The 26,511-nt window shown below is 36.2% G+C and overlaps 1 protein-coding gene across 1 annotated transcript; it reads right to left on the minus strand.

Moving 5' to 3' along the window:
- Window positions 1–2,265: 2,265 nt before the first annotated feature.
- On the minus strand, window positions 2,266–21,999 carry gsg1l2b (gsg1-like 2b). Its single transcript, XM_059532954.1, has 5 exons — window positions 21,418–21,999; window positions 19,611–19,658; window positions 17,910–18,062; window positions 4,825–4,936; window positions 2,266–3,479 (listed from the first exon to the last, which is right to left on the minus strand). Exons 1-5 carry the CDS (start codon window positions 21,710–21,712, stop codon window positions 3,179–3,181), a joined length of 909 nt encoding a protein of 302 aa, XP_059388937.1. The 5' UTR covers window positions 21,713–21,999; the 3' UTR covers window positions 2,266–3,178.
- Window positions 22,000–26,511: the final 4,512 nt, after the last annotated feature.

The raw sequence follows: 26,511 nt of genomic DNA on the forward strand, positions 1-26,511 counted from the left end.
TGTATCATGTTAATGCAAAATAATATATTTCTCTAATGTATCACATAATTCGGAAATAAAATGATTAATTGCATCACATCAACACATTCCCCTCATGGTGCTAATGGCTAATAAAAGTGCAAAAGATGAACTACCATTCAAAATTTTGGAGAGAGTTTTCAAAAGAAGGCTCTTCTGCTCACCAAGAGTGCATTCATTTGATAACAAATACAGTAAAAACAATAATAATGTTAAATGTTTAAAACACATGTCCCAACTTATAACAGATGCACAGCTGTATTTTCAGCATCATTCCTCCAGTCTTCAGTGTCACATGATCTTCAGAAATCAGAATAATAAGATGATTTTGATGCTCAAGAAACATTTCTGATTATTATCAATGTTGAAAACAGTCATGCTGCTTCATATCTTTGTGAAAACCATGATACTTTTTATTTTTCAGGATGCTTTGATGAAGAGAAAGTTCAAAAGAACAGCATTTATTTCTCTGTACTGTTTAACAGCCAGTAGGTAACGTCATTTACATAACTACTGTATGATAGTTTCACCAAATGGTGACTCAATATGAACTATGTTAATACCAGTAAATTAAACAGTATTCACCATCAGTGCGAGTTCTGGTGCAGAATGGCTTTGTACATCCAGTTTTTAAGCAACCCTTAGCAATGACCTGTCTAGTTCAACTCTTCCTCTTTACTAGTTATAGAATGAACATCAGAAGACGTTAATGCACACCATCGAGTCCAGCGACGTTAATCTATTATCGTCCTGTTTGTTTATCTGCGCTATGATTGGTCAGATCAGCTGTCAATCAAACTCCTAGTGACCTCGTTGTATCACATGACCATAGGTAGTACATGAAAAATGGACATTATTGCATATAAAATATAGGTCTATGATATTTGGGCTTTAATTGACACAACTTTTGTTATATCTGAAAAAAAAAGATAAAAATAAATTAATATTGTTTTCGCCTATCCACAGCCAATGAATGTAATGTCAACGGACAGTGTGGTCACAGTTATGAGGCACTGAAAAACATCTCCAAGTTTTTTTTTAAAAATAATCTGGATAAAATAAATAAATAATAATAATCATTTTCAAAAAGTGACTAGGTTAACAAGTAAACTGGTCAGATTATGTACCTAAAAATAAACTGGGATTTTCCGACTTTCGAGTGATTTGTTTTATACACGTTGCCATATTAATTATAATGCAAATGCATTTTGTTTTATTGACCACAATATTATGGTTCAAGATTGTTAAGAGTGGAACTTTTGACAAATTTTTCTTGAGAAAAAATAAAAATAAATCCAAAAAGAGAGCCTCTCATTCCCCCCTCTAGCAGTCAGTCGGTTCAGTAAATATTGTCTACAGCGACACCCTCTGGCCACAACAATCAAGTGTTTCTAAGCAAAAAGTAAACGCATGATTCAGGTTATAAAGGTTCTCTTTATCATCATTATAATGCATTGATTTAATATAGTGATTACTTTGTGTCTTGCTGCTTACATTTCATCAACATAAAGTCAAAGAAACCAATAAATAAAAACAACCTATCAAACCAAACATATAATCACAGCAAACAGCTCACTTATGAGAAATTAAACATGACCAATCTGACATGCATTTTACACCTTTAGTTTAGGAGTTGGTCAGTGTACATTACTGTAAAAAAGTATCATTCATCTAATCTATATGTTTCATTCATTATTGCACATAAAATGTAAACAGTTCATTCTGGCAGTACAAAGTATGGAAGTTTTTTCCTAACATAATTAAAATGCTTAAAAAGATCAAATAATAAATCAAAGTCTCAAAACAACTGTTCAAATGATAAATCAAATGGTCAAAATATTAAATAATAAATCAAACTCTCAAAATGGCTGCACAAATTAAAAATCAAATGCTTAAATCATATTTCATTTCCTCATTCGGATTTGATTTTTAATTTTCGTTTGAGCATTTTATTTATAATTTGAGCATCTGATTCATGATTTGAACATTGACTTTTATATTCAATTATGACAGGTTTATACTGGGTTGATGATGAAAATTAAAAATCAAATCCGAATGAGGAAATGAAATATGATTTAAGCATTTGATTTTTAATTTGTGCAGCCATTTTGAGAGTTTGATTTATTATTTAATATTTTGACCATTTGATTTATCATTTGAACAGTTGTTTTGAGACTTTGATTTATTATTTGATCTTTTTAAGCATTTTCATTTTAATTATGTTAGGAAAAAACTTCCATAACAAAGACTCTTTAGACGGTTCATAAATGAATGGATAAATTGATAAGTGATTTAATCTTATGATTTGCATGAGATAAGATATACAGAATTGAAAGAGATGATAAGGAAATTAAGTAACTTGACCTCATGGATCATGTTCTTCCGTCCTGATCAGAACAACATAGCGTCCGACAGAAAAATCACTTCTTTTATCCCAAACATTTGCATGCACTTAGCTGATCAACAATTCAATTCTTGTTCTTTTCACAGACACATATAGATCTTTGCACTTGATTAACAATAAAAAAACTAAATAATTCTCTTGATTTTTCACTTATATTTGAGATCTGATGAGTTTATGAAACAGCAATCCTTCCATAATTTGATATGTGTTGTTGAGATTATTATGGATGATCAAATAGGCTATAAAATAAACGGTTCCAGGACTTTTGCATGCTACGGTTAAAGAACCAAGATCAACAGCAGAAACAAAGGCACTCAGCAATGTAATATGTGTCTCATCAGATCTCATCTAAAGAAAAACAGACCCTCATAAGACTTCATAATACAGCAGTGAGGGAAAATCTAAAGCCTGCACAAAAAGACGCTTTCTACTGAATGAATGTGGTGGCTCTCAGAAAATGGGAATATTTCTAATGCAATTTCAAAGGTTAGATTTTAAAAAATGCCTTGAGTCACATTTTATTCTCTAGGATTGAGGAAAGTCGTTCATTCGTCGCAGGTCTGTATTTTACACATACAATGTCAGCAGCACATTTGTAACAAACTGAACTCACAGCACCACCTTCAGACCACAGCACAACATCAAACCAAACATTATGCAACAGTTAATGTATATAATCTCAACGCATCTCCTTCAATCAAAGCTTCCACTGCCGTTGATGACTCTAGACGAGCGGGACGTAGATGACGGCTGGCTTCAGCAGTACTCCTCTCCTTGTGGAGACGGCAGGTCGCTGAGATCCAGGAAGACTGAATTGGCGGAGAGCTTGCGTCCAGAACTAGACAAGTCCAGAAACTCCTCGGCCGTGCTGGGGACGGAGCTGATGTACATGTCCCACACCTGGTCTGGAGAGTCCAGGTCCAGCAGCTTCTGCTTGATCTTCAGGTTCTTCTCAATATTCTTTCGCTTGTGTTTGAACTCCAGGATAGTCTTAGTGTATCTGTTGATGGTGGTGACGGAGGAGGCCATGCAGGCGGTGAACGAGCTCCAAGCCAAGCTGGAGGAAAAACGTCAAGAGGGTTTCAAATCAACATCTGTCTTATAACTAGGTATTAACAAGGCCAGCATCAATAAGGACAGATCATGGACCTGCAAGACCCAAAAAACATGCATCTTGAAACTAATAATTCACAAGTTGTTGTATACATACTGTGCATATATTAATTGTGATTTATCGCATCCAAAATAAAAAAATTTTGCTTACTAAATATACTGTATGTGTGTGCTGTGTAGATTTATTATGTATATATAAATACAAACATATGCATGTATATATTTAAGAAAAATATGTTATGTTTATATATTTTTATATAATATAAGAATATAAATATATAAATGTATGTGTATGCAAACTTATGCATGCAAATGTGTATGTTTATGTGTGCAAAATATATGCTGTATGTGAGTGTATCTATATAAACATAATAAATATACACAGTACACACGCATATATTATGTAAACAAAAACATTTATTTTGAATGCAAAATTAATAGTTTGACAGCACTCATATTTTTGTAAAGTGGTGTTCTGAAAAGAAGAGAAAAAGTCCTCAAAGGTTTTTTTTTTATCAAATATAAATTAATGTCTCAGTTACACTTTCTTGGTTAAATAAACATGACTTTCACTATCAGAAAAGGAAAACAAAAACAACTATTTTTACAATTTAAAATGTAATCAAATATTCTATTTATTAAAGTAAAGAATGAATCTCATTAAGTTACATTTATCCCAATATAATAACTCAAGGCAATAACAATTTAATAGTTTGAAGCTATTTTAAACTGTTTACAGGTAACACAAACGTTTTATGTCTGAACTTAATGTTCTTATTCTTATTAATAGTTAACAATTTTTTTAATTTTTCGAATCATCAGTCATCAAAGCTCAGTAAATACTGAATACTTGAAATCTGCACCAAGCTGATTACTTACTACATAGATTTTAAAGATGTTATTTCGACATGACATAAAGTGGTTATATATCTATGTGTGTGACTTGTTCACTTACTTTTTTCTACTTATTGATTGTCTTATTCTTATTAAACCATATTAATTAATTTATATTGTTCCATGATGTAGTTGATTCACCAATGTGGAACATGCACAAACACAATAGCTGGGATTTATCGCATGAACCAATCACAGGGGACTTATTTAATCTACCAATTAAATTACCTGTGTTAATTTGAATATTATATTAGAATTTTTAGCTCACATTCCAGCATTGTTTAATATTGGTTTTGTATTTGCAGTGCATTGTTTCCAGAGCAGTTAAATCCCTGGGCTTCGTTCTAATGCTTATTACACTTAGACAACAGAAAGCATGACACGAGTGAGCGTACATGTAAGACCAGCTGTAGTCCCAGTTCTGGGGCTTCCAGTCCTCCGGGCCCAGACTGACGGTCAGCTGGAACGCTGTAGTGAACATCATGTGTGCCACCATACCCAGAAGACCTGTGAACCAGAGCAGAGACAAACACTGTCACTGACGGATCCCTCTGTGACCAGCAGGAGGCAGTGATGAACCACGGCACAGATGAACACCAGCAGCATCACAGAACCCTGCACCTCAAACAGTAGCCTTGTCCAAATACCCACTTTGCACTTGACTACTTGACTACTACTATGATCTACAGTCGTGGCCAAAAGTTTTGAGAATTACATAAATATTGGAAATTGGAAAAGTTGCTGCTTAAGTTTTTATAATAGCAATTTGCATATACTCCAGAATGTTATGAAGAGTGATCAGATGAATTGCATAGTCCTTCTTTGCCATGGAAATTAACTTAATCCCAAAAAAACCTTTCCACTCCGTTTCATTGCTGTCATTAAAGGACCTGCTGAGATCATTTCAGTAATCGTCTTGTTAACTCAGGTGAGAATGTTTACGAGCACAAGGCTGGAGATCATTATGTCAGGCTGATTGGGTTAGAATGGCAGACTTGACATGTTAAAAGGAGGGTGATGCTTGAAATCATTGTTCTTCCATTGTTAACCATGGTGACCTGCAAAGAAACGTGTGCAGCCATCATTGCGTTGCATAAAAATGGCTTCACAGGCAAGGATATTGTGGCTACTAAGATTGCACCTAAATCAACAATTTATAGGATCATCAAGAACTTCAAGGAAAGAGGTTCAATTCTTGTAAAGAAGGCTTCAGGGCGTCCAAGAAAGTCCAGCAAGCGCCAGGATGGTCTCCTAAAGAGGATTCAGCTGCGGGATCGGAGTGCCACCAGTGCAGAGCTTGCTCAGGAATGGCAGCAGACAGGTGTGAGCGCATCTGCACGCACAGTGAGGCCAAGACTTTCGGAAGATGGCCTGGTGTCAAGAAGGGCAGCAAAGAAGCCACTTCTCTCCAAAAAAAACATCAGGGACAGATTTATCTTCTGCAGAAAGTATAGTGAATGGACTGCTGAGGACTGGGGCAAAGTCATATTCTCCGATGAAGCCCCTTTCCGATTGTTTGGGGCATCTGGAAAAAGGCTTGTCCAGAGAAGAAAAGGTGAGCGCTACCATCAGTCCTGTGTCATGCCAACAGTAAAGCATCCTGACACCATTCATGTGTGGGGTTCCTTCTCATCCAAGGGAGTGGGCTCACTCACAATTCTGCCCAAAAACACACCCATTAATAAAGAATGGTACCAAAACAGTTTGGTGAAGAACAATGCATTTTCCAGCACGATGGAGCACCGTGCCATAAGGCAAAAGTGATAACTAAGTGGCTCGGGGACCAGAATGTTGAAATTTTGGGTCCATGGCCTGGAAAAAGAAGGGCCAACACTGCAAATACTGACTCTTTGCATAAATGTCATGTAATTGTCGATAAAAGCCTTTGAAACGTATGAAGTGCTTGTAATTATATTTCAGTACATCACAGAAACAACTGAAACAAAGATCTAAAAGCAGTTCAGCAGCAAACCTTTTGAAAACTAATATTTATGTAATTCTCAAAACTTTTGGCCACGACTGTACATTTAACATCTTATAATTTATGTATCATTAGTCAATGTAGTTAGTATGAGCTCATATTAACTACACTACATAACCAAAAATGTCCAGGTTCAATTTTAGTATAATTTCAGAAAACTTAAAAACAAAAAACAAAAAGAAAAACGTAAAAGTAAATGTAAAAAATAAATAAACAAATAATAGAAAATCTTAACAAATAAAAATATTAAAAAATGAAACAAAAAAGATTCACTTGAGCAGCAACACTGTGTAAAGCTAGCTTTCAGAGAATGAGGTATGAAAATCAATGTCTGGTTGGTCTAAGTGGATTTCATAGCTTTATACTACATTTTTGTGCACCTGTTAGTATCGTGTGTTGCTGAAATAGCCAAACCTGTTCATTAGAAAGAGGGTGTTTCGACACTGATTAGAGTGCTTCCATGGTTCCCTATGTGTGTGTGTATAAGATGGAGAAAGATCAATGTGAACAATCGGCATTTAAATTTAAAGTGTAACATATTTAGGTGTTTATCATGATGATGCATCAGCCAACGTGTAATTAGGAAACATAGAAACACTTTCTATATTAGTTGTTAAAGCACAACATGGAAAATTTAAATTTATTCAATGACTATTATGAATATTTACATCTTTAATTGTCCATGATGTAGTTGAGGATATGTCATAATAGCCACACTATATATGCAAAGTGAAATGATTTCATATAAATACAAAATTAAATTAAATTAAATTAAATTTTTGTTATAAAAATAAAAAATAATAACACCAGTGACAACATGCCACTCTGTGCCTTCAGTGCCAATTATTACAAAACAAAAACTATAACTTTTACTCCACAAGTCCAAAAACATTAATGTGTCCACAAATTTGTCAGTAACATTTGATGTCCAGCATAACACAGTGTCAAAGATCACTCATTTCCAGAGATTGACTGACTAAATCTAATATATTAGATTCAGTTGAAATTACAAAAAAAAAAAAAAACATAAGCCATTCATCTACTTTATACAGTATATATATGTGTGTGTTATTTATGTAATATATGTATTTCATCTCAATGCATTGACTGTGTTGTCCAATAATTAGGAAAGTCTCATCTTGTATGCAAGTTTACAGTTGAATAATCTTCAATCAGAGATCAATCAGAGGACATGCTAGGAAATATTTGTGAATGAATGAATGAGTGTGTGTTAGCAGCAGAAGCAGCACAATGGTGTCATTATGTGGAAGTGAAAGCAGTCTAAATGCTCTGGCCAGATTGCAAACTGAACATAATCCACAGCGTCAGACCTGCAGTCCGGACAATCAAAGTCACCTCACCAGAAATAGCAAGGACAGAGGTAAATTACACATTATTTACAGCTAAGTCTGCATACTGAGCTGCCGCAAATCCACTCAATAAAGCCAAATCACAGAATTAAGAGGTTTGTGTCTCTTATGTATGTCCATCTAAATCCTCACACGCATGTCTGACCGATAACCCTCACGTCTCCATGACAACCGCAGCCATCCGTAGCCATCCGTCCGATAATAATGATGTCCTTTATATAGTATTTTGAGTGATGACTGATGAGCAACGTGCTGCTGCTTGATTAAATAAAAAAAAAAAAACAAAGACAAAAAAGCTTTTCCGCATCCCGGAAATTATTAGGGCGGTATGTCTTAGAATAGTCAGTGCAATTTGGGAAAGAAATCAGTTAAATCTGTATGTGGATGTGTGTAAATATTCAAATGTAATCCCCTTTGTAATCGTTAAAAATTTCATAAGTAACTGTAATTTAATTACTCATTTTTTCTTAGTAACTGTAACTAATTACAGTTACAATAATTTTGTAATTAAATTACGTAACGCCATTACATGTAACTAGTTACTCCCCAACACTGACTACTGGCTATAGAAAACTTACAGTTTGAGCAAAAAGTTGAGAAAATCGCATTTTTATCAAATACTATATCTGGATCATATTCAGTATTAGTTTGCATATATACAGTGATCAAAGGTGCGGTAGATCACTTCCATCAGCACTCTGAAAGCACATTGCGTTAACACTTCCTGGACCAACAGTTCACTCTGTAACATTAGGCAGTTTTCATTTATATGCTGTTTATTGTTGATTATTTAATTTTTTTTTCTCATTATGCATATGCATACATACAAGATATTTTGTTTCTGCATCTTCTTCACCTGTACTTTTGATCTGCACATTCTAGACTCATTCAGGAGATGTGTAATAGTGCCCCTGAGAATATAACAGTGAGAATGTGAAAACCAAAAAAATGCCATGTTTGGCAGGGAAGGATTGTGTCACAAATAATGGAAAATTCAGTGTTTGGCAGGGAAAGAGTTGTGATGTCTGTTAATCAAAGAACAAAAGAAAAAGAGGAACTCAATAACTTTTGTAGCTTTAAGGATTCAAATGTGTTCAATTATGAACAAAGGCGGAGTTTCTCTGAGTCAGGAGATCTCAGCGCTGGAGATCATTTCAGAAAGTTAACAGCTTTAACACCAGAATTAAAAACTTTTTAAAATAAGTTGAGCTCAAAACTCACTTTCAGTCAGCAGCGAGTGTTTGAAATAACTGCACGCTAGCCATTAACGTTACCATAGTAAACATGGTAAATGCTACCACTTCAAGAAATCAGACATCAGCTTCTTATTCTCCATCTTTTATCTGTCATAATTCTCGTCTTGAGTTTAGCTCTACGTAGCTTATGTCATAAATATAATAATGTTTTTTGTTCGGGAGCTTTTATAAAAAATATAGAAATCATAATTCATTCTAAATGTGATGTATGTGACTACAAATAAACAGAAACCGACTCGACTGAATGTTCATAACGCTTTATTTCTGTGACTAATTTTCAATCCTGATAAATTAATTCATTATGATCAATGTATCACGTATTACAATAAAGCACAAATGCTTTGGGATTAAAAAAACAAAACAAAACACACAAACAAACTGTCACGTTCGGTGATACAGGAAACACGGAGAGAGAGAACCAATTGCAGGTATGATATTTATTCAAGGGTAATCCAAAGGGGTAAACAGTCCAGGCAGGGTCAAAACCAGAATATCCAAATCCAACATAAACAAGACACGAAGACAAGGCAAAGCAAGGCAAGAAGCGACGGACATGAATTAACTTTCAAACATTAAACAAGGACTCCGTAACACAGACTCAGACAGACCGGGTATAAATACACAGAAGGATAATGAGGAAAAAGGAGACAGGTGGGGAACAATCAATTACTAAACAGGAGGAAGGTGACCAAATAAGGGAACAGGAAGTGATAAGGAGAAAGACACCGTGAGAAAATAGGACACCTAGTGGAAACCCAGGGAACACAACCCAGACACTGTGACAGGACCCACCCTCTACGGAGCGGCTCCCAGACGCTCCATGACAAGACAACACAGACCAGGAGGGAGGCGGACAGGTGGAGGCTCAGGGGGAGGGACGGAGGGCCAGACTCACTGAGGGGAACAGACAGAAACCAAGAAACACAAAACAGAAATCCATAAGGACATCAAGTGGCGCCCCCCAGGGCGGAGCAGAAGACCACCACAGCCATGTGGTCAGGACCAGAGCCCCCCAAGGCGGAGAAGACCTCTGTGCGGCTGGACTAACGGGACGACGAAACTCTGGTAATCCCCTGGTGTCTTTACTGGACTCCAGAAGATTGGTGATGGCCTGACACTGCTCATGAAAATCATTGGTGACTTGTATTTGCACATGAAGATCATTGGTGACTTGCATTTGCACATGAAGATCATTGGTGACTTGCATTTGCTCATGAAGATCATTGGTGACTTGCATTTGCTCATGAAGATCATTGGTGACTTGCATTTGCTCATGAAGATCATTGGTGACTTGCATTTGCTCATGAAGATCATTGGTGACTTGCATTTGCTCATGAAGATCATTGGTGACTTGCCTTTGCTCATGAAGATCATTGGTGACTTGCCTTTGCTCATGAAGATCATTGGTGACTTGCCTTTGCTCATTAAGATCAGAGGTGACTTGACTCAGTCCTTGAAAATCACCAGGGACTTGACTCTGAAAGGTCAACGGTGACCAGCCTAGTCTCTGGAAAGTGGTGCTGGGCTGACGACCACCCCGCCGGAAGAGACAGGAGTGGCTGGGGCATCCCACCGAAGCCGATGCTGCAGGTAGCGCACAAATTCCCAGAATTCCAGTGTCTCTAACTGCGCCATCTCCTCCTGAGACACTGGATCATCCAGCGTGCCATTGAAATAGTCTTTAAGGGCCGCATCGTTGTAGCCCATACCCTCGGCCAGGGACCAGAACACCTGAGCCAGGGCACCCACTTCATTGCCCTCTTGGCGGAGGGCGGTCAACCGAAGGTACTTGGTTCGCCGCTCCTCCATCTTGGCTGGGGAACGGAAAAACGACATACCGCTGGTTCCTACTGTGACGGAGTCCTTCTGTCACGTTCGGTGATACAGGAAACACGGAGAGAGAGAACCAATTGCAGGTATGATATTTATTCAAGGGTAATCCAAAGGGGTAAACAGTCCAGGCAGGGTCAAAACTAAGGATGGCTGAAGCGAAACAGTCGTTCCGAAGCTTTGCGAGATCCCGAAGCGCAGATGTGTCGAAACACTGATCCGAAGCGTGATTCGAAACACCCATGTCACGTGACTATGACCAAACGAAGCCTCGAAGTGTTTCACTAATTGTTTCATCAGGTGTGGTCCGCCGAATCAGCGTTTGATTGGAACGGTCGGGAACAGACCACACAATCGCACATCTGTATAAAAGTGAAATAAACGCATTTTGACCTCGTGGGTTTTTGTGAGAGGAGTTTGACTTTGAGATAGCGCATTTTTGCTGATATAGTGACATAGTGCGATTTGATTAGTTATAGGCAATTTAGACTTACATTTAAATTTACACAACACATTGACTGAGAGGCTAGAGACAGACAGAGTATACATATAGTGACACATTAATAGATACATAGATATAAATATATATAGACAGCTAGATTAATAGATAGATACATATATAGATAGATTACAGATACATATATAAATACATATATTATAGATAGATACATATATAGATACATAGATTATAGATACATATCTAGATACATAGATCGATTCATATATAGATAGATAGATTTGGATAGATAGATAAAATGGAAGCTCCCCAGAAGAGATGCCGTACATCTGTGGTGTGGGAGCATTTCCATTTAGAAACCCCAAATAAAGTGAGATGTGTGTATTGTGATCGGCAGCTAGCCTACTGCAACAATACATCATCCATGATGCGCCATTTGAGGAGCACTCATCCTGCCATTTTGCAGGGTGCAGAGGATAGCATTCCCCCTGTACCTAGGCCTGCTACCGACACTGCTGGGCCATCTAAGCAAGGTATGCATTGTTTGGGATATAATTATAATTGAAATATAATTACAACCTTTTGGGACACTGTTTATAATATAAAGTTTATAAGTTATATAAAGCACTGATTATAAACACTGGAAGGTTTCCAAATAATGAACCAGTAGGCTATACTTTTAATAGATGTGCACTAATTGAAGCTGTATTTTTCCAATGTATTTGTCTGAAAGTATGTTTTGTCTTCTCTTTTAAAAGTCAGACAGAGGGAATTGGATGAGGCTCTTATAAACATGGTGGTGAAGGATCTGCAGCCCTTCACCATCGTGGACGATGAGGGATTCAGGGCATTTGTGAACAAGCTTGATCCAAGCTATGTCCTCCCATCCCGGAAGGTGCTTAAAATAATGGTCAGCGAAAAGTACAACAAAGCCAAGGAGAAGACAATGGAGGACCTACAAAAGGCCGAATTTGTTAGCCTTACAGCTGACATGTGGTCCTCCATTAATATGGATGGATATCTTGGTGTGACTTGCCATTACATAACACCAGAGGCAAAAATGGCAACTGTTGTACTGGGTGTAAGGAGGTTTTACCAAACCCACACAGCCCAGCATCTCATGGAGGCTAAAGCCTTGCTAATGGCTGAGTGGGGAATAACCTCCAAAGTTCAGTGCATGGTGACTGACAATGCATCTAACATGATCCTAAGTGTCCAGCTACTCCACCTTCGCCATGTCCCATGTTTTGCTCATAGTTTAAATTTGATTGTGAAAAAGGCACTAGATCAAACCCCAGTCATCAATGAAATACGCCAGAAGGCCAGAAAGATAGTGGGGTTGTTCAGATCCAGCTGCAAAGCAAAGGACAAGCTTGTGGAGATGCAGAGCTTGATGGGAAGACCAACTCTGAAACTGATACAGGAGGTTGACACGAGATGGAACAGCACATTTGACATGCTACAGCGCTTGTATGACCAACGTGAACCAGTGGCTGCTGCACTTTCCAACTTAAACAATGATACTGCTCCCCTGACAAGTATTGATTCTGACATTATTGAACAATCATTGTCAATACTGCAACCATTCAAACTCGCAACAACAGAGATGTCAGAGGAAAAGAGAGTGTCTGCTTCAAAGCTTATACCACTGTACAGGATGTTGCAGCACAAGCTTGCACAGAAAAAAGGAAATGCAAAGCAGGAATCAACTGTTCAATTAGATAGGCCACAATGACCATACTACCGATGTGATTGGCCATAACTGTCATATTATTGTCATTATTATAAATATGTGTTTCTCCTGTTTTGGCTCATAGGCTCACATCTGCAAGAAGGTCTGCACTCCAGATGTGGAGGTTATGAGAGTTTTAGAGCCTTGGCACTGGCTACACTGCTGGACCCAAGGTTCAAAAATGTGGCATTTGGAAATGCTGCCAAAGCCCAGGAAGCTGAAAAGCATATCACACTGGAGTGTGCTTCACTGATGCGTTCAAACACAAATCCTGGTGAGCAGTTTCAGTCTGTGTTATGTTATGTAATCTGAATCATGTAATATAATATATCCTTCATATATGCCGTCAGTTTAGGATTTGTTACTAATTGCTGTTTTCATTTTTATTCAGACCCAGAAATGTCAACATCACACCCATCATCATCATCATCACCATCACCATCAACATCAACACCAGTAGAAACACAGGACAGTTTATGGGAACTTTTTGATACTCGCATCCATCAAACCAAGATGATACACAATGCTACAGCTGATGCCACAGTGGAAGTGAAAAAATACATCAACGATGCGTATTTGCCCAGAACTCATGATCCACTAACTTACTGGAAAGAGAGAGCAGTAATCTTTCCTCATTTGTATGTCCTTGCAAAAAAATATCTTTGTATGCCAGCAACAAGTGTCCCTTGTGAGAGGATTTTTTCAAAGGCTGGAGAAATTATCTGTAAAAAAAGAAGTAGGCTAAGTCCTTCCACAGCAGATAAATTAATATTTTTGAATAAAAATCTCTAAAAAAGTGAGACATTGTGGCTTGATTTCTTTTATTAATATTCATTTTTCATGACCAAAATAACATTATGCACAGTGAGGAGCCTATAGGTTACAAGCTCCACATATTAGAACATTATAATAATAAAAAAACAACACATTTTTTTAATGGCTCGTCAAGGTTGTTTCAGATCAACACCTGCAAGTGACCACTAGGTGTCACCGTTGAGACGGGTGTCGGATTGATTCGAAGCCTCGAAACAATATGGCACATTTGGTTCAACTGTTTCATTGGTTCACGAGGCCTCGATTTTGCCATCACTAGTCAAAACCAGAATGTCCAAATCCAACATAAACAAGACACGAAGACAAGGCAAAGCAAGAAGCGACGGACATGAATTAACTTTCAAACATTAAACAAGGACTCCGTAACACAGACTCAGACAGACCGGGTATAAATACACAGAAGGATAATGAGGGAACAGGAGACAGGTGGGGAACAATCAATTACTAAACAGGAGAAAGGTGACCAAATAAGGGAACAGGAAGTGATAAGGAGAAAGACACCGTGAGAAAGGAGGACACCTAGTGGAAACCCAGGGAACACAACCCAGACACTGTGACACAAACAGCCGCTTTTATCATGTTCATTTTGTGAATGGAAAAGCGGCTATTGTTTGATAACTTTATTCAATTTCTTTACATTTCCTACTTGCTGAAGAGCACAGGTAACTCAATATGACGTTTATTAAAAATGTGAAATGGGTTTATGTGAAGATTGTTTTAAGTTAATTTAAATTAAAAGTAGTAATTTTTTAAAGTCTAATAAAAGTGTTCAAATTGATAGCTCTCAATTATACTGTAATGTTGAATGTCTAAAGTTAAAGGATAAATATTAGGAAAAAATATATAATTTCCTAGAGACATCAGAAGTACTCGCCTTCGGTCATAAAATAGACACCATTAAACAAATATTAAAAATATACTGTCTTTATGTTGTTTCTACGTTCATTTGGTGATTGAATGGGTGTAAAAAGTATATTTAAAAACTTAAATGTTAGCTGGGATTAATCGTGATTAATTTCATAATATAAAATAATGTTATTTATTATTATTATTAAAAATCATGCAGGTCTGGAACAACACAAAGATAAGCAAATAATGACAAAATTATTAAAGTTTCGCTTAGCATATCCCTTTACTTTAGGAACATACAAAATGTTTATTGCTATTGTGTAATAAAGTAAGGTTATGGTGTTTTCGACTGTCTAAACACTTGAATCTAGAACTGCTCTTAAATACAAATTCAATCAAGCAAAGGTAATGGGTTATTCAAGTCACAAAACATAATTATCTATGTGACAATGTGCATTAAAGCTAAAACTTTTAATATACATCGTACTTAATGCTTCACTGCATCTAAACGTCTGGTGTGTTAAGAATGCAGTCGACTGCTCTCTTCTGTTGATTGTGTCAAATGAGGAAAGAAGATAATTGAGGTTGTAGCACCCTTCCCATGATGCACAGCGTTCATGATCCCACTCTCTCATGAAGCTCAAGAAAGAGATGACAGAGGGCCTTCCCAGAAGTTCATCCCTCAAACTTTATGCAATAATAAAACAAAAGGTCTCTGCAATCTTACTCTGTGTTTGACACACAATCAAAGCCTCATTTAAATACAGAAGTGCATGTTTTATGATATGGGAGTTGATAATAATATAATATAATATAATAGTCACAATGATAATGTATGAACTCTATATTATTAGTATAATAATAATAATAATAATAATAATAATAATATGCAGGTAAGATATTATATACCTAAGTTTGACAATTCATATTATAGACATGATAATAATATAATATAATATAATATAATATAATATAATATAATATAATATAATATAATATAATATAATATAATATAATATAATATAATATAATATAATAGTCACAATGATAATTTCTTTATATTAATATAATTACTTTTTGCAATTAATTATTATTAGTAGTAGCAATTGTAATAGTAGTAGTAGTAGTATGTAATATATTATAAAACAGTATATAGATATTATAATAATAAAAGCATAAATGTAGGATATTGGCTGTACAGTGCAACTCCCTCTCCATACAATGGACTTGCAAAGTAAATGCTACACTGTAATATATAAATAAATAAGTAGAGCAGGATTTAAGCAGATTGAATATGTCGCCATAAAACCTTAAATTGTGAAATTGTCAAAAATAGCCTGGATGACATTCAAGAGTACTGCTAACCAATACTGTGAGGCTTATATGGGATTTTGAGCTGGATGTTTTTATATGTATCTGGGGAACAGAAAGGGCTCTGATACCACATTAATGCAAAGAGATTCACCACAAAAAACCAGGCAGAGGACAGCCTGCAGGTAGACAGACATCGACCAGTAATGCATCTCCGTGAGGACAGATGTTAGTGGCCTTTAAAGCATTGCTATAGCTAGTATAGAAGAGGGACATTTGCTGGACCTGTATTTCATTTTTTAATAGGTCATACAAAAACAATATGGCTTGAATGGGACAGTGGACAGTGTGCTGACCTTTGAAGGGTCGAGCCTGACAAAAGATGATCACTCAAAAATCAGCATCATATTCAGAGACAACGACATCAAGCACATGTGTGGAATTACATTTGGTTCAATAATAATGAACGGAACTTTATTAAATTGAACGTAACTTTTTCAGAAACTATCAAAAATATGATATTACAAAAGAAGAAAGACACAATGAAAATGAAAAAAATGAGCTTTCAATATGCGCGCCACTGGGTGGCGTCTGTACTTCCTGGTCAGAGAGCACCTGTCCATCAAAAGCTCACTATCCAATCAGAGTAGATCACTGTTAACCCCGCCCCCACGAGAGGTTTGTGTCAAAACACCAAAGGAAAAACGAAAACGTAAGGGAAATCCGTGGCAATGAATTCAGAATCCACGATTAGCGAAAACGAATCTTTGAAAAACATTAACAAAGAATGAAGCATATTTGAAGAGCCGGTTAAATTTGTGCGACTGAGTTCATTTTTTCATTTTCCTTGTGTCTTTCTTCTTTTGTAATGGCATATTTTTGATAGTTTCTGAAAAAGTTACGTTCAGTTTTATAAAGTTTTGTTCATTGTTATTGAAACAAATGTAATTCCATACACATGCTGATCATATACAACTAGTGTGTCCATTGATCTGGTTTTAGGTCAGACGGTGAGCTTTTGAAATGCCATGTTTGCCTACATGTGCAGGCTTTTAAGATTGCTATTTTATACTTTCTGCAATGCAATGTAATAGATAAATATTTGCTAATGTTATGTTCAAGTCATTATGTAGTGATGTACAATTTAGACACAATATTTTCTGGACTAGACTGTTTTGCTCTATTGCTATGCTCGACAGTCATTGCATCCCTGATCCCTGAGTCAATGATTCAATAAGCCAATCATAAAAACAGTTTCTAAATTCGAAACTGCAAACTAATGTGCCACTATTACTATACAATTTTATTATATACTACTATTTTTAGTCCATTTTTATGGCAGAAATAGTAATAGTATGCTAGTGCATGGTTCTGAATTCAGCAAGTCAAGCCTTTCATTTCCGAAAAATATCTAAATTAGTAAATCAATAATCCTCTTGTTAAGATTTGTCGCCACCTATTTGTGGTTTTAGTTTCATATTTAAAGTAGTTTCACAGCTCTGTATTCAGTATATTTTATATTTAATGCATTAATCTCCAAACAATATGCATGCAACTGTAAACGCAGTGTAAATGTATCCATTGCATCTCTGAGCTGCAGTAAACAAAGTAAATACATCTAAATGCCACTTCTGAATGGCAAAGATAGCTTTTATCAATATCAACCTGATTTAACTGGTAATTGGATTCCATTAATCATTCATAATTGTAACTGACGAAATAGATGACACATCTTTTTTTTACTATGGTTAAATTTTTTTTCCTTATAATGGTAAAAATGTCCCTGTGACTCAACATATAATCCTTTAATCCTCAGTTTTTTGGTTTTATGGAAATGCCACCCTACATGCAACACGTTACCTGACAGGACTGTGAATATGGCAGCAAAGGCGTTCAGTTTCAGTCCATCGATGAGGTTTCCAAAATGGCAGACCTCGATGGACATGAGTATTCCTCCGGTGGCCAGCAGTAAGATGTAGAGACACTCGGCTACGATGCAGAGCCACAAAACACCTGTGAGGATATGAGAGAGAGAAGCGATGTGTATCGAGGGAATTTCTGACAGGCCCTGAGGAAATTATGGATGGAAGAGTCCAGTTCTATCAAGATGAGGAGAGAAAGCGGATGGAGCCGCTGATTAAGATGATGTGGAGCCACAGACACTCACAGAGAAGGACAAACTGAACCGCTGGGTCTCATTTAGATGGGTCTCCCATTGGGGAGCAGCTGAAATATTTATATACCAGAAACTTGAAACTAGATTTAAAAGGAGATTTCAACTTTAAAACCATGCAGATGCATCTACATATTTCACAGAGTTTGTGGAAATCTTCATGCTGTCACATGCACTTTAAGTGGGAGGATGATGAAAATATTCACACAAATACAGGGAAGATGTAGCCTCATTTTCTATGTGAATATCTGTTAAAATGTCATTTATTCCTGTGATCAAAGCTGAATTTTCAGCATCATTACTCCAGTCTTCAGAAATCATTCTAATGTGCTGATTTTGCTGCTCAAGAAACATTTCTGATTATTATCAATGTTGAAAACAGTTTTGCTGCTTCATATTTGTTTTTTTTTGTGGAAACCATGATACATTTTATTTGTCAGAATTCTTTAATAAACATAAGTTCAAAAGAAAAGCATTTATTTAAATTAACACTGTTACATGATTAGTTTAATGTGTTATAACGTAATATGTAATTTTACTTTATATAATAAAACACTTCATACACACACACACACACACACACACACACACACACACACACACACACACACACACACACACACGCACACACACATATACATAAGAATATTTATGCACATAAAACATGAAAGTATATAATAGTGACTGCCATATAAAAGGCATAAAGTTTTAAATTCCATATAGGGACTTGGAACAAATTATGATTATTTTTTTTTCTTTATTTTGTGCATTCGTATTTGTCGTTGAGCCACATATGAACACATTGTACATGTATCACCCACAGATAAACACAGACTGACTTCATCATAATGCATAGATTACTCATCAATAAAACTCTGTGGCTATAAGCTACAATAATATCATTATACTGATACATGCATTTCATCTACTGGGATATAAAACCTAAGGATGATTATTTTCATTCTTGGTTTGGACCTCAGCTCTGTCACGGTCAGAGCAGAATGAGCTGAATTACAGTGAGGAGTCACCCTGAGACATCATCATCATCACGCTTAACTATCATTATATCTGATGGATCTTTAGTCAGGATCATGCATCTATCAATTACACAGAAACAACTGTGCTAAAGATGCTGGCGCTACTGCTGCTGAGAGAATGAAATCCTGCTGACATGTTCATATATCTACACGAATGAGAATGAGGGAGGTCTACGGCTGGCAGAAAGATTAAAAAAATCAAGCTTGATTAAAAGTGACTGGACTTCTAGACAGTAGGTGCAAAATAAAAGAGTGGACATCAGGAGAATGGACCTGAGCGACACCCTATTTAAAACATCATGCAAAATCAGAATATTCCCCAGAGTTCATAATGAAGAGTGACAGACGTACCTCTCTCATGAGGAGGAGCCACATTTATGAAGCTTCTGCATTTCTCACCTGCAAGAGGAAAAGACATTCAACGCATCGGTGTGAGACTCACTTCATGATTATCAGTGTGTGAAAAAAGCTTTAGAATTTAAAAATCCTGTTCATTGGTTAGATGTGAGTTATGGTAAAAAATTATCATACTGTAGTATAAAAAACATACGCATTTTTTAATCAGTAAACTGTAAGCTAATTTATACTCTCTCTCTTTTTAAATTATTAGCATTATTTTAAATTATATAAAAACAAACCTTTTTGTAAAATATTGTTAAACATTTGCATTTTTAATTTATGGAATTTATGGCAAAGGAGCATTTTCTGAATGAATATGGAGTGATTAATATGTTTTATGTTGTAAATAAATATAAAAAATAAATTACATTTATATTATATACAGTAACTGGCAATAAGCAATTTGATTGTTACAGTATTTATTCATCTTTTGTTAATGTTAGTAAATAAAAAAAATAGATATGGCATTTGATTTTAATAAAAGTTTTAGTAGATGTTTTCATTGTTAATTAATATTAATAAAGGGATGCCAAGAAAGAAAGAAAGCAATATTCAAACAACTGCAGCTAGTCCTAGAAGAAAACCGCTGTTTGGCTGAATGGGTAATGACGGACACGGGTCAGTAGGTTGAGAGGTCCGTCCAATAACTGATACAGAACACCCTAATTACATAGATCACCTGTCAAAAAGTTTATCACAATACATATACGATGAAAACGTGAGGTTTTTGAGCTGCTATTCAGGCTACAGCATCACCTGCCATTAATGAATCTTAAAAAGGAAACACTTGTTTCATAGTCATCATAATTTACTTAGTGATGTTAGGAAGGAGAATATTCACACTGGGATGGATTTTGGATGAAGCCAACCCAACTAACAGGGAACGCTGACTTTCGCTAATATTTTTTTGAAGGGTTATAAGACAAAACATTCTTAAAGTAATATTCCCATAACATTTTCAAATCAATATAATGCAATGTTTCTCTAATATCTGCATGACCAGGGAAATGTTCTTTAAATGTTAACAAATGGGCGTTTTAAACATTGAGAGAACATTCAAACGTAACATTCTCATAACCTTTTCAGAATGATAGAAGGGAATGTTCCTCTAACATTGGCATAACCAAGAAGTAACGGTCTTATTTTATGGGCGTTTCGAACATTTAACAAACAATCAGAAATAACATTTATAACAGTTTGAAAATAAAAGAAAAAAAATTTCCTCCAACACTCGGATAACCTAGAAAAACATTCTTTACATGTTAACAAATGGGTGTTTTAAACGTTGAGAGAACATTCAAATGTAACATTTTCAGAACGTTTTCAAAATGATAGAATGGAATATTCCTCGCCAATGCATAAACAAGAAACGTTATTTTTATTATTATTTTTTATTTATTTTTAATGGACGTTTTGGATATTAAAAACATTCAGAAATAACACTGTTTCAAAATGACAGAATGCAACGTTCGGACAGAAAAAACGTTCTTTAAATGTGAAAATTTGGTATTTTAAACATAAAGAGAACATTCAAATGTAACATTCTCATAACGTTTTGGAATGTTCCTATAACGGTCATAAAAGGAAACATTCCTTCTACATTAAAAAACGGACGTTCTAACGTTTAAAAAACATTTAGAAATAACGTTATTTGATCTTAATGGGAACGTTAACGAATTGTTTTTTTTTTTTTTTTTTTTTGTGGTTGTTGTTGTTTTGCCCTTTGCTGGTGTGATTGGAAGAAAATCCGCATTCTTACCGACAAGGTCGACGTTCTGCTCGCAGGAGAACCAGATGCCGGTGTGGAACTTCCTCAGAACAAACTTATCCTCGCCGGTCTCCCAGATATACTGAACCAGCCGGCTGTCGGTGATGTTCGAGCTGTTGTATCTAATGCAGTGCGTCTGTTTGACGGTCACCGGTCCGGTACAGAAGGGCTTGACAACTTTCCGGTTCCCCTCGCACCAGTAGCTGGTTGTCAGCGCGGATATGGCGAGGATCAGCGCGAGGAAGTTCAAGGTGAGCGCGAGCGAGGCTCTCCGCCGCCGGTCCATCCCCGGGATGAGGAACACGGGTCCCGCTGCAGTTTAACCCCGGTGGTGTGTCATGTATTAGCGTGCAGTGCTGCTCGCGCTGCTCTCAGAGTTCTGCACGCGGAGCTCCTGCGCGACTCATTCTCATGTGATGTCAGACTCACAATGAAAGCACGAGACCACGGCGCCCAGTCAGATACTCCCCGTCAAATATGTAAATCAGCATGGATCCAGTGCTCACAAATAACCCTGGCAACATCTGGATCTCCTTCCTTGTGAGCTGACACCACTCAGTGGACTACAACAAGTGTTTGCTATTAGGCTATCTCTACCGTTTAGGGTATCAGTTTTAGGTCAGGCTATAAAAACGTGTTTTGAGATGTTTTTAAAACGTTAAACGTGAAGTTTATGACGATTATTGGTAGCAGAAACGTACCGCTAACTATTTTCACCCAAAATGTAAAGTTATTTGAATATTGATTTTAATAAGAACATTAAAAATGCCATTTTTATTGTCGTGATGTGAACATTATGGGAAGGTTACAAAAACGTTTCTATACTACCTTCTAATCACTGTATTTTCAGCCAAAATATAATGTTATTTAAACGTTTATTTGTAATATTCTACGTTTCCACTCAAGATTATGAGAACATTTGAGTAGCTACAAATAGCATTTGAGAATGTTGATCTCTTTTCAACGTAATGACGTAATGAGAACATATAGGCTATCAAACATTATAATAGTTATGAGGATGCTGCATAAACATTAGCCTACTTTAGGAATGTTTGCTTAAAGGGGTCATATGATGCTGCTTAAAAGAACAATAGTTTGTGTGTCTGGTGTAATGCAATGTGTTTATGCATTTTAAGGTTAATATACTGTACATACTGTACATTATAGTTGCTTCTCTATGCCTGCCTTGAATTTTTGAAACGGTTGATATTTTACAAAGCTTATTGTTCTGAAAAGCGAGGTGTACGCTGATTGGTCAGCAATCCAGTGCATTGTGATTGGTTGAATACTTCAAGCATGTGATGGAAATGTTACACCCCTTATCTTACTGTGATGCTGTCCGCGAAGAGATAAAACCAATAAAACCCGCGACATAGACATGTGGGGGCGTGTTTAAACAAGGCGTTTAAGGGGTGTGTGGACGAGTCTTAACTTTTAAAAGAATATCTCTTTGGGTTAGAGACTTTGCAACTGTTTGTAACACTCCAAAGAGAAAGGAAGAATTTTAATCGCATCATACGACCCCTTTAACATGTATATAAGAATTCCCTGTTAGCTGGGAAGGCACTCCATTATTTTACAGTGAGTACACAATGTAAGTGATAGAAAAACAAAATAGGCTGCAGAAGTGACAAATAGAAATGATTTTGTATCAGTCTGATATTTAAAGTAGTATTTCCCCCTAGCAATCTCTCAATATGGGAGACACAAAACGCTGTCAGACACAAAAGCAGTGTGTCTGATATCAAATTATTAATAAATCACATCCGTTCACATTGACGAATGTATCAGTTGAGATTTCAGGATTTCATCTCCATCTTTTGAGATGTCACCTTAATCTGACAGGGATGACAAAATAACCGTAATTTACACATGACACATATTAAATGCAGTAGCCATTTTATGGCTACTACTAGTAGGACCTAAACAAAAATAGATCGATTTTCCACAGAATCCCAAGCAACTCTGCAGGACAAAGTTCATTGAGTTGTGACAGAAAATACACTCACAGTTACTATTAACTATTATTTCAAAATAAAATGTATATTACACAAAACCAAACTATAAACTCCCCAGAGTCTGTATGATAGCAGGTGAACGTTATGCATGGTGGTTTAAGGCTTTGCAAAATATATATATTTTTAATGCAGTTTCTTTTAAGTAAACCAAATAATAAAATTAAATGGTAAATTATTCCCAGGAACAAAGATGACAACTATATACAATTAATTTTGAATAAAAAAAAAAACTGAAATAGTATTTTCTTGTAAAACATAGTCCAATAATCTTTATTTACAGCTTAAAAAACACTTCTGACAGTGTACAGTTATGAACTCTTAAAAATAAAGGTGCTTCAAAAGGTTCTTCAAGAGATGCCATAGAAGAACCATTTTTGGTTCCACAAACAACCATTCAAAGGTTCTTTAAAGAACCATCTTTCTTTTTATAATCTGTAGAACCTTCTTTTGCCACAAAGAACTTTTTGTGAAACAGGAAGGTTCTTCAGATGTTAAAGGTTCCTTATGGAACTATTTAGAAAAAAAGTTTTTTCTATAGCATTGTGAGGCACCTTTATTTTTAAGAGTGTACAACATAGTCAACAAAAAGCTTGAAGCATTGTCACTGTATTTTTACAGTAAACAGCCACAGCTAGTAGCTTTTTGCTGTTAAATTAACAAAGAAACGATCAAATTAATAAATAGCTACCATTTTCGACAAACACTCTTATTCCTCTCAGAAAAACAACTTTTGTGTCAATTGAATACTTCTGGAGATGTTGTTGAACTCATATCAGGTCAATCATGAAAAGAGGAGCATCAGGATGAATCTGAAGTACTGAAGTATTGTTTAATGCAGGAGTTTAAGTGGTTTTGAAAAAAAAAGGTAATGACAATTTCAATAAAATCAAGAGAAGACAAGACTGAAAGCATGCATTTTCATTAGTAGAGTTCTAGCTACCACACCTGACTCATTTTAAAGTGGAATCACTGCCTTTTTTACATAAATATTCCCCCCAAAGGGCTCATTTTGTCTCTGTTGAATGCTTCTGGAGATGTTATTGAACTCACTCTAGGTGAATTGTGGAAGGAGAAGCATCAGGATGAATCTACTGACAGAGGATTTAAAACTACAGAATTAAAACTTATTCAAATGGAATCAATCGAAAATGACACTGAAATTTGCATTTCTACTATATCTGATTCATTTCACAGTGGAAATGCTGCTGGTTTGTGGGACGGTGTTTGATTGCAGGTTCTCTTGAAGGACACTGTGGAAAACAAACTGCTTGATTTGCCACCTAATTCATTACTCTGTGTTGGATAAGAGGCCGGCTGATCAATATTAGTGACAGAGCGCTGAAGGATCTGAAACACCCTCATGTCGACTGGACGTCTCTAGAGAATGAAGACAGTGTCACGTCGGTGGAGCTCACAAATCCTTGTCCTGACAAGCTGTTACCCAAGGGCAGAAAACTTACGACGATGCGTAACAGATGCGTCCGGCTTTGTGCACACTCTCTAGTGAAAGTCCCGGTAAACCAAACTTAGAAGATTCAAAAAGGGTCATAAAGGTTTTGCAATCATCATGAATTGAGCGTTTTAATTCAAGTCTCACAAAGAGAAATGAATGGTTCACATAATGAACAGATTCATGCTGCGTTCTGTTCATTTTTACCCAGAGAGGGTTTTAATTTCCCCCAAAAGTCTAGTTAATGTTATCACATCAATATAAAACTTACTGATTTTGCACATACAGGGTATAACAACTTGTTATAGCCACAAAACACAAAATGTAATAATTGTACTTTTTATAATTGTGTTCAGTTCCCATTGAAAAATTACCACAAAAGTATTATCCATATATCAGCAAATACTGGTAAAATAAAAACCTAATTGGTTATTGTTCTGAGCTTATGCTCTCAGTTTTTGAGTGAGTTTTATTTGTGCACTTTCAGAATTTTTTTTTTTTACAAAAGCCGTCACTTGGCTGGTACCTTTTAAAAAGGTACACTTGTATACCTTTTAGGTACTATGTACACTTTATGTACTAATATGCACCTTTACTGTACCAATATGGACTCTTTAGGTACAAAGGTGTGCCTTTTGAAAAGGTACCTCCCCAACTTTTGTACCTTTTATTCTGAGAGTGTGGATAATTTTGGCAATATTCAATGTTCAAATAACAGAGGTGCATGAGCTCATATCAATGAGGGATACGATCAAGTAGTTCCAAAAAGAAATACAAAACCTCTGCTGACTGAAAGAAAACAAGTTGATAAAAAGATTGAATCTAAAATGTGGTTATAATATAGCAAGAGATTCACAAGCCATTTTTATAATACCAGTCATTTTAGGTAACACTCACCGAATTGTCAGCACAAGTGTTCATTTTTTGGCTGAACGATCCTTTAAGTTGAGCCGAATTAGCTGGAAATTAGCTTGTTTTCCAGTGCAGCAGCACTGTCTCCAGCGTTTGTGTGCTGTGTGTGTGTATTCATAGCAAGTAAACATCTCTGAGGAATGAGAACGTTGGATGACAGATTTCTGGGAGATAACAGAAACTGTTTTTCCATAAATCTTCAAAAACAGAAGCAACACTATCTTATTCCCCCCCAAAAGGCCTGTTTGTGTTGTCTTGAATGCTTGTGGGAATGCACACGAACCGAACAACATTTGCACACTGAGTTGCAGCAACTTTCTTTAATTGTTTGCCAAAGTTTGGTCTCAGATTCGTTATGAGCACAGCAGGTGCAGTTGCTGCCAGCACACACACATTATTCAGTCCGGAGAGACGAGGTGGAGGTCAGAGCGTCTTTGTGTCCTCTATTTTAGCAGTAGTTCTCATGTCCAGCGCTCTTCTGATGAGCTGCAGTCGCTGGAGATGATGCTACACACCTGCGCTCAAATAAGACTGGGTATATATCATAACAGAACGATACAGATTCTCGGATCGCTGCTTGGGAAAAAAAGACCTGCTTCCATATTGAATTTTCATCAGAAAAACAAAACACAAAAAACTTTATTGCGTAATTGCTTCTGCCGCAATATATGTGCTAAAGCTCTGATTAACTGTGTCCCCTAAAGG

The sequence above is a fragment of the Carassius carassius genome, chromosome 40 (assembly GCF_963082965.1).
Source record: "Carassius carassius chromosome 40, fCarCar2.1, whole genome shotgun sequence".
In the NCBI taxonomy this organism is placed as follows: Eukaryota; Metazoa; Chordata; class Actinopteri; order Cypriniformes; family Cyprinidae; genus Carassius; species Carassius carassius.

Excerpts from the sequence above, each read along its gene's own strand:
- gsg1l2b (XM_059532954.1), bottom strand. The coding sequence starts at position 21,712 with ATGGACCGGCGGCGGAGAGCCTCGCTCGCGCTCACCTTGAACTTCCTC. Across the intron at positions 18,063-19,610 it reads GGCTCCTCCTCATGAGAGAG|GTGTTTTGTGGCTCTGCATC; the intron begins GTACGTCTGTCA and ends ATATCCTCACAG. Across the intron at positions 4,937-17,909 it reads CATATTCACAGTCCTGTCAG|GTCTTCTGGGTATGGTGGCA; the intron begins GTAACGTGTTGC and ends TCTGGTTCACAG.